Source organism: Salminus brasiliensis, chromosome 9 (assembly GCF_030463535.1).
Source record: "Salminus brasiliensis chromosome 9, fSalBra1.hap2, whole genome shotgun sequence".
Classification (NCBI taxonomy): domain Eukaryota; kingdom Metazoa; phylum Chordata; class Actinopteri; order Characiformes; family Bryconidae; genus Salminus; species Salminus brasiliensis.
This window is the reverse complement of record NC_132886.1, coordinates 9,447,157-9,462,823: the sequence shown is the minus strand read 5'-3', so window position 1 is coordinate 9,462,823 and position 15,667 is coordinate 9,447,157. Positions and strand designations below refer to the sequence as shown.

Sequence of the window (15,667 nt, the reverse complement as noted above, 5' to 3'; positions counted from 1 at the left end):
TTTGCTAAGATCAAAGCTATGGTATGATTCTAAGTAATGGCAGAGAGTTCCACAAAATACAGTGGAAATATAGATTTTAGTAGAAATAGAGTTTTTATAGACATTTCCACATTAGCTCCATTAGAACACGTGAAGAACTATTTTAACCACAAGGGAACATGCTCTGGAGTACTGTATTAACCATTTACAAGTATATAAATGATGAAACAGTATACATAACAGTAACCATAACTTACATTAACTATTTTTAACAGACATACTTTTTTTTCAGTGTTACACTTTATTTTCAGTTCATTTAATTGTAATTGATTTTCTTTCTTGGAATAAATTTAATTATATTGATTTCTGTGTTATTTATCCAATATAAATATAACTAAATAACAAAGCAGATTTTTAGTGACACAGCACACATGAGAAATACACACTGGTGCTTAAAAGTTGTGAATCCTTCAGAAAAATAGATGTGGAGAACATAATCAAACAAATGAGATAAATATTTGATCACTGGTCCTTTGTTTATTGAGGAACATTATCCAATATTACATGTCTGTGAGAGGCAAAACCATGAGAACTGCACATCGGCTTGAAGGAATTTTAGCCCATTCCTCCACAACAGCTGTTGGTGGGTTTTCTCCCATGAACTGTGTAACATACTGGTTGAGGCAGGCTGCATGTGCAAAAGGGAGTTTATTAGGGCTTAGGAAAAACTCAGGGTCAAGACATGCAGGGGTCAAAACACAGGCAGGCAGGTGTATCACAGGCAATTCCATAACCCAGGTCACAAAACAAAAACCAAGAAATCCAAAATGCAAGTTCGGGTAGCATTACAGTGACTCCACCAAGCAAGACTCCAAACAGAGGTGCTTTTGAGGAGTAGTAATCAGTCCCCTAATCAACAGCACCTGTATGCTTGGAATGTCAGGTGAGGGGCGGAGCTTAGCCCTTGCACATTAGACCTCATGACTTGAGCCATGAGCTCCCCACTGATGCCAGCAGAGGGAGACATTACAAAAGGCTTGCTTCAGGTTCTTCCCTAAAAAGACTTTGACTTGGCTCTTCCAAAAAATGAACTTTACTCTTCTTTAATTATTCTTTGGCAGAATGACTTGTGTGTTTAGGGTCATTGTCTTGCTGTCTTGTCTTGGTCGTTGACCCACGCTCTCTTAAGACTCAGCTTATGGACAGATGCCCTGACTTTTTCCTTTATAATTTTGCTGGTGTAATTCAGAATTCATTGTTCCATCAATGATGGCAAGCTGTCCTGGCCCAGATGCAGCAAAACAGGCCCAACTCATGATACTGCCATGTTTCACAGATGGGATTTTTTATACTGGAATGCAGTGTTTTCCTCTCTCCAAACATAACGCTTCTTATTTAAAAGACATATTTTGGAATCATCCATTCACAGAAAATTGTTCCAGTACCCATCTGGCTTATCCATGTGATCTTTACCAAACACAAGATAAGCAGTCATGTTCTTTTTGGTCTTGAGTTGCTTAGAAGTTACCAGGGGTTCCTTTTTAAGCACAATTTTAAGCAGCATTAAGGTAATGTGTAGTTTTTAGGGACTTCAGCACATTATTTACACCATTTTTACCAAAAGTAAAGAAGAAAGTAGGTAGGATCTAGTCTGAGCTAGTCTGAGGAACAGAGCTTGATTTCAGGTTACTCCTGGATGCCCCCCAGTCCAGCCAGCACACCGTGGATGTGTTCAATTCCATCATCATCAGCAGCAGCAGCTCACCCGATTTACCATCATTAAGCAATGATATACCAAACCAGCTGTTGGAGGTGAACTATTAAGGAACACAGTGATGAAAACCAATATTATGTGTATTTATGTGTATGTATTTATGTGTTATATGTATGTGTCTATTCTTTTCTATTCTTTTTTGAGTGTTTTACTAAGCAAATAAACAGACACAGATTTTCATATATGTTTTTTCAAAGATGTTTGCACAGTTTTGTATATATGTCTAGTTAAAGAAACTTTTTAGTGGAAGTCATTGGAAAAATATTTTATTCCAAGTTATTGTGGACCATTTCTATTGGTCCATTCATGACATTTTTAACAATTACAATATTCACCTTAGGTCAAAAAATGGAGATGCGTTTTTGCATGCCAACAACAATATACAGTACACACACAAAGACGAAATGGTAGCTAAAAATTAGGATTTCTTTAGAATACTTTTGTTCTTCAATTGAAGAAATATATCATATATGCAAAAATGACATTATATCACCCAAACAAGCTGATGGGGAGGAAGTTCTCACTCAGAATTTTCAGTTTGAACCTGCAAGTGGCATATAATTCAATATGATGCATTTCAGTGAAATGTTTTCATATATGTGGTTTTGATGAAATTCAGATAATCATCTTATTTTAGAAATGTATCTGAAATCTAATTACAGATGGATTTCTGTAACTTTAACAAAATACAGTTGTCTGATTACATAATCTTGTCTATTACTATTATTCAGTTGCAATTTAACCTTAGCCAATTCAACCTGCTGCCTACTGTATGTTTTCACCAACACCGAATGCTGCTAATCAGAAAGGTCAGTCTAGGTCAGCATGTATTTCGTCTGAGAGTTGCTGCTACTGCTAAGAAACTGCTGCTAATACAACACCTTATCTGGCACCGAAAAGAGCTTTGACTGGAAGATACACCCAGAGATGACACTCAGGGATCCCTTTCTTGTGTGTGTGTACTCACTGCCCCTAGTTCACTAGTGTGTGTGTGTTCACTACCACAGGTGGGTTAAATGTGGAGGACACATTTTGCTGTACAGTGACAAATACGTGCACCTTTTATATTTACACCCTCTTAGGAGTGCCCTCTACAGTCAAGCTCTTAAGCACTGACACACCTTTATGCTGTGTTAAAGGAGTAGGTTGGCCTTGATGGGGCTTGACTATATCATTTATGTTTTGTTTAAGTACATATTTTTTACTGTAATGTAACACACAGAAGTCAGTTTATATTGCCTTCTGCCGTGACATTGCTGAACATTTCACAAGATTAAGACACTTGAATATAAAACTTTCTGTTTTTCAGTAGAAAGCACAAAACAAAACACATGGTACGTAACATAAAATGTAAGATAACATAAGAAAAACAAACAGCTGCAGAGTGTCAGAGTAAGAAAAAAAAAACATACGTAAAGTGCTACTGTTTATGACTCTTTATCAGTTGTTCATTAATAGGGGTTTTAATGGTACGTGTATTCTTATCAAACACAGAATGGATGTCACAGTTCAGTATGGTACTCCATAGACAACGCTCCCATGCAGTAGACTAACATAATGCAGTTACAAATATCAAAATGGTCACTATGGTAACGGTTCTTTTGTTACCTCATAAATCTTTTCACCGACATTCTGGCCCATTTTATTTCAACTCCTGAAACTCTTTTGGATTGGATGAGGATGAAGTGTCGGCAGTTGTCGGTTGTTTAGTTAGTTAGTGTATGGAAACACTTCAAACTTCCTGATGTTTACCATTTACTGCTTAATTAACACACTGCAGAATTGACCTACAACCTCAGAGGAGACTAAACAAGGCTAGGTGGAATAAACTGTAACTTCCACGACATCCTGTTAACAATAAATAAAAAGCTAGCCTTATGCATTTGGTGCTTACCGTTGTACCAAACTCATACCAAACCGTGAGGTTCAAACCATGGTGTAAACCAAACTGTAACTACACCACTACACCCCTTTTTATTAGTAATCATGCTGTGGTTTCATAAAAGTATTTTACAGAACATACAGTAAATACAAGTGTAAAACCTCCATTCACATTATTTAAAGGTCAGTGCACTCTCGACTCTTTGATAAGGCCAAACTGAATCTGATAAGGCTTCAGTATGGAGGTCACTGCATGATCATTGCGTGGCAGCTTCTTCATAAAATAGTCAGTGGCCTGGACAGACGTCTGGAAGCCCCATGCTTCTACCATCAGATCTACGAGTTCCTGTCTGTCCTTTTTCTCCAGTTTACCATAGGGTATGGGCTTAAAGTCTGTAACATCCTTCATATAAAACCTCAACTTCTTCAAGTCACGTTTAGAGAGCTCTTCTAGCAAGTCACACAAAGATGACTTCCAATTTTGTTCCGTTAGTAAAGAATTCCCTAGAAGTCAAAAATAAGTGTTAGGATTATGGTACTTTCAAAGTGTCCAGAATGTTTCCAAAGTTTCCAATAGTGAAAGCTAACGTATGTCCATGAAAACACTTAAATCCTTTATTTCCTGATTTTATAGGTGTATAGCTGTAATAGAAGAACTGTCATTAAATGGTTTGTTGTTGTTTTTTGTGGTCACTTTGATTTGATGTACAAAGACATTGTACAAAATACACTTCAGTTGTGTTCTCACTAAACCCAACTGTAAAACTACTAATCTACTAAAACTAGGTCCACTCAGCACCTGTTTACATACTAGTCCCCCTAGTAATTACCTGGGTATTGCTGGGTCCGAATGTCCAAATACTGAGTTTGAATTTAAATTATCTATGTGGCTGAGACATTTCTGGGTGGAAGAAACACCCAGAGGCTCTGCTCAATTCTGTATATTTTCTTAAGGAAAAGTAGAACCTGCCCCCTGGACATAACGGGTCATACATCCTTTTTACAAACTGTGGCAAAATTAGAGAGACCATTGATGTGAACTGTCACATGACTGCATGTTTTCTTCACTGGAGTTAAGAGCTCCATAGTATCCTCATGCAAACCCAACTGTAAAACTACATCTACAGGTCCACTAAGGACCTGTTCACATCAGAGACCCCCTGTTTATCACCTGGGTATTGCTGGGTCTTTGCACTTTAACCCTTAACCAGCAAACACCTGCATAAAAGTACATGTGTAAAAGGGCTTCCGTCACTAAATTGATCATTTATTTATTTTTTTGTTTTATGTTTTCTTATTTTCGTTCCCACACAATGACCTAAGGTTGGTTGCGGCTTACCTTTTGTATAGGTTCCACCCTCTTCTTTTACTGTACTTGCATGGTTTTCTAAAAAAAACAAAAAGTAGAACATTATGCTATATTTTGTCATACAGGTTATGTACTCAAAATGCTGATCAGGATTCAGACCAGTGTGAGTGCCATATTGTACTCAATTTTTGAGTAAAAATAATAAGCTTTTATTTTAATTGTTATGTATTTATTAAATAACATTAACAGAAAAAAAAACAAACATAAACCATGGTCTACTGACGAATGACATTTCATAAACTGGACACAGTACTGTGATATAAGACAAGGTAGAAAGTTTAAGGACTAATATTAAAGACATGTGTATAAAAAGACACATCACTGGCTTACAATTATGGTTTTCACATAGTTAGCTTAGCTACATATTTCTTTTCCTGTTTCTATTTCTATTTAAAAAATGTTTAAAAGCTTCTTACCATTAGAATTGAGGATCACTCTACGATTCCATCTGGTTTTTAATTTGTTTCTTTTCTCATGAATCCTCACTCGGAGTTCGGACACTTCGCTGCTAAAGAAGAGCTCAAATGCAGAATGATAGTCCGGATCAGTTGCATCATGAAAAGAGTAGGTCTTGAGGAGAGTCACAAAAGCAGCAGAATGAGTACATTTAGTCTACTACAGATCATGCCTAGATAACATTTTTCCCACATTCTGATGGTTGTTGATGTGAACACTACCTGAAGCTGCTGACCCATGTCTGCACAATTCTATGCATTGCTCAACTGCTATGCAAATGACTGATTAGATAATTGATTAAATGGACAGGTATACAGGCCTTCCTAATACATTGTTCAGTGAGTATAAATTAATAGTAATGTCTTAACACACCTTGGGCTGAACCTTGTACTTCTTGAGACTGGAAGACAAGCAATATTTTCCCTTTTGTCTTAGAATGCAATCTGAACTGGTTTTGATGGACGTGTACTCATGATGCTGCTTTTTTATCTATAAAGAAAGAAAAGGCACGTTAAAAAATGTGAGACACACTGAGAGAAACATACAAAAGCAAAAATCTGAATACAGAGTTTAAATTACCTCTGTGGCTGAGACATTTCTGGGTAGAAGAAACACCCAGAGTCTCTGCTCAATTCTGTTGATAGGCTCAAGGAAAAGTAGAACCTGCCCCCGGACATAACGGGTCATAGATCCTTTTTTACGAACTGTGGCAAAATTAGAGAGACCATTGATGTGAACTGTCACATGACTGCTTGTTCTCTTCACTGGGGTCAAGAGCTCCATAGTACCCTCATGTATATGAGCCACAGAAATGTCTCCGACCACATCAGCTGTTCAGAATTGGAAAGATTAAAACTTTTAAATGCTTTAGGAAAATACTAAGTTAATTATTAGTTATTAGTTATTATTATTATTATTAGGTTTGACAACTGACATACACAAGTGGACAAAATTATTGGTACCCCTTGGTTAATGAAAGAAAAACCCACAATGGTCACAGTGAGTAAAGTAATAATAAATAAAAATGCTATGAAAATTAACCAATGAAAGTCAGACATTGCTTTTCAACCATGCTTCAACAGAATTATTTAAAAAATAAAAATGAAAAACCCTTAACTTAATATTTTGTTGTACAACCTTTTTTAGGCATTCACTGCAATCAAATGATTCCTGTAACTGTCAATAAGCTGCTGTACCTCTCAGCAGGTATTTTGGCCCACTCCTCATGAGCAAACTGCTCCAGTTGTCTCAGGTTTGAAGGGTGCTTTTTCCAGATGGCATGTTTCAGCTCCTTGCAAAGATGCTAAATAGGATTTAGGTCAGGGCTCATAGAAGGCCACTTCAGAATAGTCTAATGTTTTCCTCTTAGCCATTCTTGGGTGTTTTTAGCTGTGTTTTGGGTCATTATCCTGTTGCAAGACCCATGACCTGCGACTGAGAACATTTCTTTATCACTCTCTATCTTAAGATTTCATTGTACCCTGAACAAATTCAAGACACCCTGTGCCAGATGCAGCAAAGCAGCCCCAGAACATAACAGAGCCTCCTCCATGTTTCACAGTAGGGACAGTGTTCTTTTCTTGATATGCTTCATTTTTCCATCTCTGAACATAGAGCTGATGTGCCTTGGCAAAAAGTTTCATTTTTGTCTCATCTGTCCATAGGACATTCTCCCAGAAGCTTTGGGACTTGTCAACATGTAGTTTGGCAAATTCCAGTCTGGCTTTTTTATTATTTGTTTTCAACAATGGTGTCCTCCTTGGTCGTCTCTGATGATGTCCACTTTGGCTCAAACAACAACGGTTGTTGGTGCGATCTGACACTGATGTTCCTTGAGCTCAAAGTTCACCTTTAATCTCTTTAGAAGCTTTTCTGGACTCTTTTGTTACCATTCTTATTATTCATCTCTTTGAAGCTGCTTGGAGATTATAACCTTTACCTTTAACATGCTTGTATATAATTTTCTTTCTAATCTCCTGAGACAACTCTTTCCTTCGCTTCCTCTGGTCCATGTTGAGTGTGGTACACACCATGTCAGCAAACAGCACAGTGACTACCTGTAGCCCTATATATAGGCCCGCTGACTGATTACAAGATTGTGGTCACCTGTGATGCTAATTAGTGGACACACCTTGATTTTACATGTCCCTTTGGTCACATTATTGAGTTTACTTTTTAAAAATAACTCTGTTGAAGCATGGTTCAAAATCAGTTTCAACTTGTCATTTGTTCATTTTCATTGAATTTTTATTTATTAATACTTTTGTAAGATTTAAGTTATTTCTGTGACCATTGAGGGTTTTTTCTTTCATTAACCGAGGGGTACCAACAATTTTGTCCACATGTGTACATGAGATGGATAGCTTTAAACTGAAATAAGACCATTACTGGAGTCCAATCAATATGTTGCATATTGTCCCTGTCATCCAAAAACCTTGTATCTCCAAATAGCAACTTTAATGGAAGAAAGGAAAAAAGTCTTTCAATGGAAGTCAATGTAAAAAAAAAATATTTTGGAGCATTTCTATTGTTCAATTCATCATGAAATTTGATACAATGTAAAGAAAAACTGCCAGATTCACATTATGTCAAAAACTGAAAAAAAGCTTTTGTGTGATAGCGACAATATGATTAATTTTTTGTAGCAGATTAGTAGTCAATTAATAGTAGATTATCAAAGACCATGGTCCTTGGTATTGATCTGCGCTACTACTAAATGTGCTTTAACAATACAGCACAGACAAATCAATGTCAAATGTACAGCTGAGATACAGCTAATGTTGCTTAGTGTCTTACCCTCTGTTTCACAGTGTGGGAGATGAAGTAGGTGCATTTCTCCTATAGAAGTTTGTATATTATACAGGGGTCCAGCAGGTTCATAGCTGTTTTTGGAAAAGTAGCACATGTTCCAGTGAACCACTTTGTACTCTACACATCCTCTTCCCCTCATGCCAAATATCAGTCCTGTTGCTTTGCACTGGAACTCCCCTGCAATTTCACAATCGAATCTGCATTTGCAAAAGAGAAACATTTATATATACAGTTATGTGAAAAAATAGGACACCCCATGAAAAACTTTAAGAAATATCTTTTAAAAAGAATTTGTTAATGTGATTAATAAAAGTACAATTCAATTACTAACATTTTACAACACACTTATTTATATATGTAAATACATATAACAAACACAGATTGTGATGTCCTCACTGACTGTGTATAATCATTTTTTAAAGAATATTTTTAGATATTAGAGTGTAGTATATAATCAAACATTTGCTTGGGTTTCATCATGCTTTATAAAAAGCTTCCATTAAAAACTTTCACAAACCACACTTTTAAACACTATTCCTAAAGAACAAGTGTTATTATAAATTATAACTCATTTTTGTTTAAAATGTAAACTAATCTAGGTTTACCATTCCGGATTTATTTCCATCATCATCATCATCATGTTATTATTATTGTTGTTGTTGCTGTTTGTTTATTTCGATCTTTACCACTCGGAGATGAATAAGATTGTTTCAGTGTTTCTTAAATGATAAAATTCAACTGTAGCAACATTAAATAAATTAAGGAATAAAACAGAGGATTTGAAATTGCACTTTGTATGCATTTCTAAATTGATGTGTGATATAAAAAAGATAAAAAAAATTAACAAGCCCATGGAGTCCTGGTCTTCTGAGGAAATGGAAACTTTTTGATGGTCTCCTATAGCATTTCTTCAGATACTTGTGACACTCATATTAACTTGACTTAGTTTCAACTAATAGTAAAACCTAATTAGTTAATTAGCAAAATGTTAAGCTAGTTAATTAGCAAAAAAATGAAGCTAAGATTTTAGGTTTTGGGCTGAGGCTAAGGTTAGAATTAGATGTTAAAGTTAAGGTTAGAGTAAATATTGGTTTGGGTTTTTGGCTAAGGTTGATATTTAAGCAAACAACAATTAATACAAATGTTAATTACTAAATTAATGTCACGCCTGCCCTTGTTTTGTCACATATTTGTCACGTTTCTGTCTCTTATGTTCTGGTTTTACCATGCCTGTTTTATTCCTAGTTATGCCCATTTCAGTTGTTTCAGCCCTAGTTTTGCCCTTGTTTTGTCCTGCTTTGTTTTGTATCTCGTCAGTTCTGGTCCCTCGTGTGCTGTGTTCACACCTGTACCCCGCTCCTTGCCACGCCCTCTCATTCCCTCCAGGCACCCCTCGTCCTTTCTTGTGTATCTACCCCTGTGTTTTACGCTTGCCTTTGTCTGTCCTTGCACATGGTGCACATGTTTGTTTTCCCTGTACTTGATGTGTTCCAGACAGTCAATTCAGTGTCCAGTTGTTACCTTGCTTAGTTCATGTTCCTAAGTGTATCTTGTCATTGTCTGGTTGTTCCAATGGTTACCTCGGTCAGTTTATGTCTGTTTATTTAGTCAGTGTCTCCTTGTTACCTTGGTCAGTTTATGTCTGTTTGTCTAGTTAGTGTCTTTGTTACCTCGCTTATAGTTTATGTCTTTGAGTTCTTTCTAGTTAGTCCAGCTGTAACTTTGTTTGTTTTTGTTCTTAGGTTTTTCTTGTTTTAGTCTGGTCCACACCTCAATAGGTTTATCTTCTTAGGTTTGTCTGGTTAGAAGCCTCCTTGTGTGTTTAGAAGTCTCCTTGTTCTTGTTTCTTTGTATCCTTGTATCCCTGTATTTGTGTCTTGCCTTAGTTCACGTATTTGTAAATAAAACTACCTGTGAGTACATCTGCTTCTGCTTCCTGCCTCAACAAGCCGCATGACAATTAATAGTTAATAATACACTTTGATTTTGAAATGCTGTAAATAATAATTATTAAGGGAATTGTAAATATCACATTTTTAGTAGAACAGTTCTCATTTTTACCTGTAAATAATTTTGTCATCATGGAAGAATATCTCAGGGTCAAACATAGCAACAGTAGCTATTCTCTGTGGATAATAACAAATGGTTTGTGAAGTCTAAACATTTCTAATGCCATAAAATTTAATTTATATACAGCAATAAAAATGTATACACCAAAAAAACACTTTTTTTAAGCAAAACCTTTTTCAAGGTTTTCTTAACATTTTCATACATTTTCAACATACCTTCGCAAAACCAGTTGACACTTTCATCTCTGTGTCTACACATCCATAACTGGTCCATGGCCAGTTATGGTATGTTTCTGGGAATACAAAAATGAACCAAGAATTAAGAAAAGGAAGTGGTGTGGTGTAGCTACAGTAACACTGCTTCCTAAAAACAGGAAATTAGTGGCAGCAGTGATGTTTCACTTCCTACCTGGACTGGACTGCCTGTTCATGAAAAGCCTCAGATCTGTGATCTGGTTGTTGAAAATGCTGTGGGAACAGAAAGCTCCGGCACTGAGTAGCTGATGTTTGAAAGGACATGAACAATCAGCATGTATTCACCAGTGAAGGAGAGCATACTTACTGCACAGTCTGCTCCCTGGCTAAGATCATCTGCAGTCTCTGTGCCCCAGCGTCAGTGATGTCATTGTTGCTTAGACTGTTTAAAAAAGACATGGGGAGATTAAGGATTAAGGTGCTGAGTAAACATTAAACAGCTTTGTGTTCTATCCAGTGGGGCAGTGATGAACTTACTCCAGGAGCTGCACTTTGTGTAGATGTGGAAGCAACAAGTCCAAGCATGAATCAGTGAGCTGACAGTGACTGAGGTTGAGATGAGTAAGATCTTCAGAATGCTGCAGGACCAACCCGAGTGCCACACAGGTAAAGAAGTACAGAGGGGTATAACTGAGATCTATTTCTTTTCCGAGGGCTCTAGAGAGAGCTTTTGCTTTGCTCCAAGAATCTCGTTCCCCAACAGACTGAGTCAGTAACATGAGCTGAAGGAGTTGGCGCTTGCCAAGGCTAAATGAGAGAACACATTTTTAGTTAAATTAACAACTATTTCATTTACATTTTAAACGGTCAGTGTATACTTTTCTTTTTTTATGTTCATGATTAATGCATATATATATATATATATATATATATATATATATATATATATATATATATATATATATATATATATATATATATAGTGTATCACAAAAGTGAGTACATCCCTCACATTTCTGCAGATATTTAAGTCTAATATCTTTTCATGGGACAAAATGAGAAGTAGTCTGTGTGCAGCTTATATGACGGTGTAAATTTATTCTTCCCTCAAAATAACTCAATATACAGCCATTAATGTCTAAAACACCGGCAACAAAAGTGAGTACACCCCTAAGAGACTACACCCCTAAATGTCGAAATTGAGCACTGCTTGTCATTTTCCCTTCAACATGTCATGTGACTCATTAGTGTTACTAGGTCTCAAGTGTGCATAGGGAGCAGGTGTGTTCAGTTTTGTAGTACAGCTCTCACACTCTCTCATACTGATCACTGAAAGTTCCGACATGGCACCTCATGTCAAAGAACCTTCTGAGGATCTTAAAAGACGAATTGTTGTGCTACATGAGGATGGCCAAGGCTACAGGAAGAGTGCCAACACCCTGAAACTGAGCTGCAGCACAGTGGCCAAGATCATCCAGCGTTTTAAAAGAGCAGGGTCCACTCAGAACAGACCTCGCGTTGGTCGTCCAAAGAAGCTGAGTGCACATGCTCAGCATCACGTCTTTGAACATCATGTCTTTGAAAGATCAGCATTGCTGCAGAGATTGAAGAGGTGGGGGGTCAGCCTGACAGTGCTTCGACCATACGCCGCACACTACGTCAAATTGGTCTGCATGGCTTTCACCCCAGAAGGAAACCTCTTCTGAAGTCTGTACACAAGAAAGCCCGCAAGCATGTCTCCACACCTAAATCTAATAGAACATTTTTGGGGCATCCTCAAGCAGAAGGTGGAGGAGCGCAAAGTTTCGAATATCCGCCAGCTCCGTGATGTCGTTATAGAGGAGTGGAAAAGCATTCCAGTGGCAACCTGTGAAGCTCTGGTAAACTCCATTCCCAGGAGAATTAAGGCAGTTCTGGAAAATAATGGTGGCCACACAAAATATTGACCCTTAAGGAACTTTCACTAAGGGGTGTACTCACTTTTGTTGCCGGTGGTTTAGACATTAATGGCTGTATATTGAGTTATTTTGAGGAAAGAATAAATTTACACTGTTATATAAGCTCCACACAGACTACATTTCATAGTGTCAAAGTGTCATTTTGTCAGTGTTGTCCCATGAAAATATATACTTAAATATCTGCAGAAATGTTGTGAGGGGGTGTACTCGCTTTTGTGTATACATTAAACTAGTTTAAAGTGAGATTTCTATTTTATCATCACCTGTTAATTTCTCAAGAATGCAAACTATAGCATCAAATAATTTAAATTACAATTTTGAAAAGCTCCCAGTAACTTTGGTCAGCAAGTTATGTGTGAAAAAGATCAGATTTTACTTTTTTTCCCTGTTTTTGTGTTGTCCCAATGCAACCCAAAATAAATAAGCAAATTAATAGTAAAAATAAATATAACTGCAACAGATTTCTGTGAGAAGTACAGAAGTGCAATTTTGGAAAATTTTAACTGTAAAATACTTTCAGGGATATCAGTTATCAATATTCAAAGATGATTTTCGTATTTATTGTTTTTAAATAATTCACAATATCTTCCCATAATGTTTCAAAGAAGATCTTACCTCAGACGAATATAACGTAAAGCAGGAAACAGTTCAAGCAGCGCATCATCACTGGCCTGACAATCAAGCATGAGTAACTCTGTGTCTTGAGCTGATAACTGAATGGCAGATGAGATGGCTCGACAGTCCATAACACTGAGACGGAGTGTTTCCTTGATTTCCTGCCTAAATAGTGTGATTGTGGAGGAGTGAGAGAAATCCAGTTTGTTTCGCAATGCCATCAAGAGACTGATGGTGACCCTCTTGGGCTCCCGTGAAACCAAACATGTATGGAGAAAATTCAGCAGCAAATTTCTATCAACTCTGAAGAAGAAATGTACAAAATCATTAGTGGTGATGATACAGTGCATATAGTAAAGCATAATGCATACATACATGTTGTCAACCTCTGAAATACAATGTTGTACTGTCTGGTTGTTGGTAAGTTAGGATAACTAAAGATTTCTTGCATTTGAAAACAATTAGCTAACATTCAATTTCTAAACACAAAAACACTACACACTCTGAGCATTTTAGGAAGACTGTACGACTACTGGGTAGGGCCTTCTTCTGCTCTCTTTGTGGCATGGAGTCCATAAGATGTTTGAAAAGAAATCTACCACATCCAAAAGGGATGTGCATGGTCAGCTACAATATTCAAATAGGTTGTGGCACTCAAGCGATGACTGATTGGTAATAATGGGCCCAAGGTGTGCCAAGAAAACAGCCCCCTCATCATTACACCACCTCCAACAGCATGGATAGTTCAAACAAGATATATTGGGTTCATAGATTCGAGCTCTTTGTACCAAATTCTGACCCCACCATCTGTAAACCTCAGCAATAATTGAGATTCATGAGAGAAGTCTATGTTTCTCCAGTCTTCGGTGAGTCTGTGCCCACTGCAGCCTCAGCTTACTGTTCTTGGCTGACACAAATGGAACCTGACATGATGTTCTGCTGGTGTATGTCATCCATCTCAAGGTTTGACATATTGTGCATTTTGAGATGCACATTATGTCACTAACAATCCACCAACAATCATTGCCATATTTAAAATGATGGAGATCACATTTTTCCCAGTCTAATGGTGTTAGCATTATGTTAAATAATGCTTCTTCTAATTCTTCTAACATCTAAACATTTAACATTTCACATAAAAAGCAATTAATTATAGGCAGTGATGTTTTTGCCATCATTAAAATCACACAGTCTTCATTTAAAAAAACAAAGTATGTTGTTGATATGTGTTTAAACACAGCATTAAAGCATTATCTGTACTGACTTTATTTGGACTTCTACTTTTAACCTGTGCAATGTTTTCAAAGAAAATGCCTAAAGGACCTTCTTAAGGTAGGCCATGTATCAATTTTACAAAAATGAAAATCTGCATGATTAAACCCTTTCCTCTATGTTAAACATGACTACAGAAATGATTTCATACTTGCATAAATCAACCACTGCCACTGTAGATTTGACTGTAGATTTTGATTATGGCTGTAATAAATTGAGTCAAGCATTTTGACTTAATTATAATTAAGAGAGCAACCTGAGTTCAGACACTCTGTGTAGAAGTTTGAGGACACTTTCAGTTTCTTCCTTTGGAATGGTTGTTCTTGAGAGGTCGAGCCTGACGTCATCACTGTAATGAAGCGCAAAGCGCAGGGCAGTGCAGTCATAACTTTCCAACTCTTGTTCACTTAGGTTGATCCAGTTGTCTGATGTCCTTAGTAAAATAGTCACCAAGTGTCCAGCGCGGCGTGCGTATATCTCCTTTAAAGCATTCCTCACAAACTGGGATTCTGTGCTGTAAACATTAGAAGTTTAGAAGCAATAAGAACAGTAACTTGATGAACAGGTTCTTCACACTCACTGATCTCTTTTATGGAAATGTTTTTATATGGAACCAAAAGTGGTTTTTCCATGGGAAAATTTGTGAAGATGTAATGTAACGTTCTAGGTATCATGTTATAAATTTGGACTCTTGGTAAATACCCTTTGAAATGAATCCTGTGAAGAAATGAAAGAAGATCCTGGATCTTTAGAGTGCCAAATGCATTCTTCTTAGGGTCAAGTGTCAAAGGTGTACTGGACTTTTGGAGAAGATAATGTAATATGTCCCATGGCAAGCTGCAAGTGCTTAGGTCTCCACCAACTTTTTCCAAAAAGGACTGAGTTAAAAAGTCATCCTGTGCTTCATAAACAATCTCAGCTAGCTGGTGCACATTTTCATCAGACATTCTACAGAAAAACATCAACAATAGATTCATTTAAACCAAATGGTACAAGAAATGTTGCATACGATTTTCAGAATGATACATTTTTTCATAACTGTGCTATGACAAATTAAAAATGCAAAACTGAAATTGGACAATAATACTGAAAACAATGACTAACCGGACAGAGACAGGTTTATTTAAGCCCAACAGCAGGATTAGGAAATGACCGTCTACACAAAATTCAGTGAGATCCAAAGTTCTCACTGTCCACACTCTCATAATTAAGGACAAACTGCTGATCAGCTTATTCGTTAGTCTTCTAGTGGCCTTTTGAATAGTTGACACCAAAGAAACCTCCTCTA

At 36.9% G+C, this 15,667-nt stretch overlaps 1 protein-coding gene across 1 annotated transcript; it reads right to left on the bottom strand.

Moving 5' to 3' along the window:
* Nucleotides 1-3,622: 3,622 nt before the first annotated feature.
* LOC140562310 (uncharacterized) lies at nucleotides 3,623-13,178 on the bottom strand. Its single transcript, XM_072687842.1, has 12 exons — nucleotides 13,108-13,178; nucleotides 11,072-11,341; nucleotides 10,902-10,976; nucleotides 10,749-10,807; nucleotides 10,556-10,632; nucleotides 10,332-10,396; nucleotides 8,256-8,467; nucleotides 6,039-6,289; nucleotides 5,832-5,948; nucleotides 5,420-5,573; nucleotides 4,974-5,021; nucleotides 3,623-4,138 (listed from the first exon to the last, which is right to left on the bottom strand). The coding sequence occupies exons 1-12, from the start codon at nucleotides 13,176-13,178 to the stop codon at nucleotides 3,819-3,821; spliced, it is 1,719 nt and encodes a 572-aa protein (XP_072543943.1). The 3' UTR covers nucleotides 3,623-3,818.
* Between the last annotated feature and the right edge of the window lie 2,489 nt (nucleotides 13,179-15,667).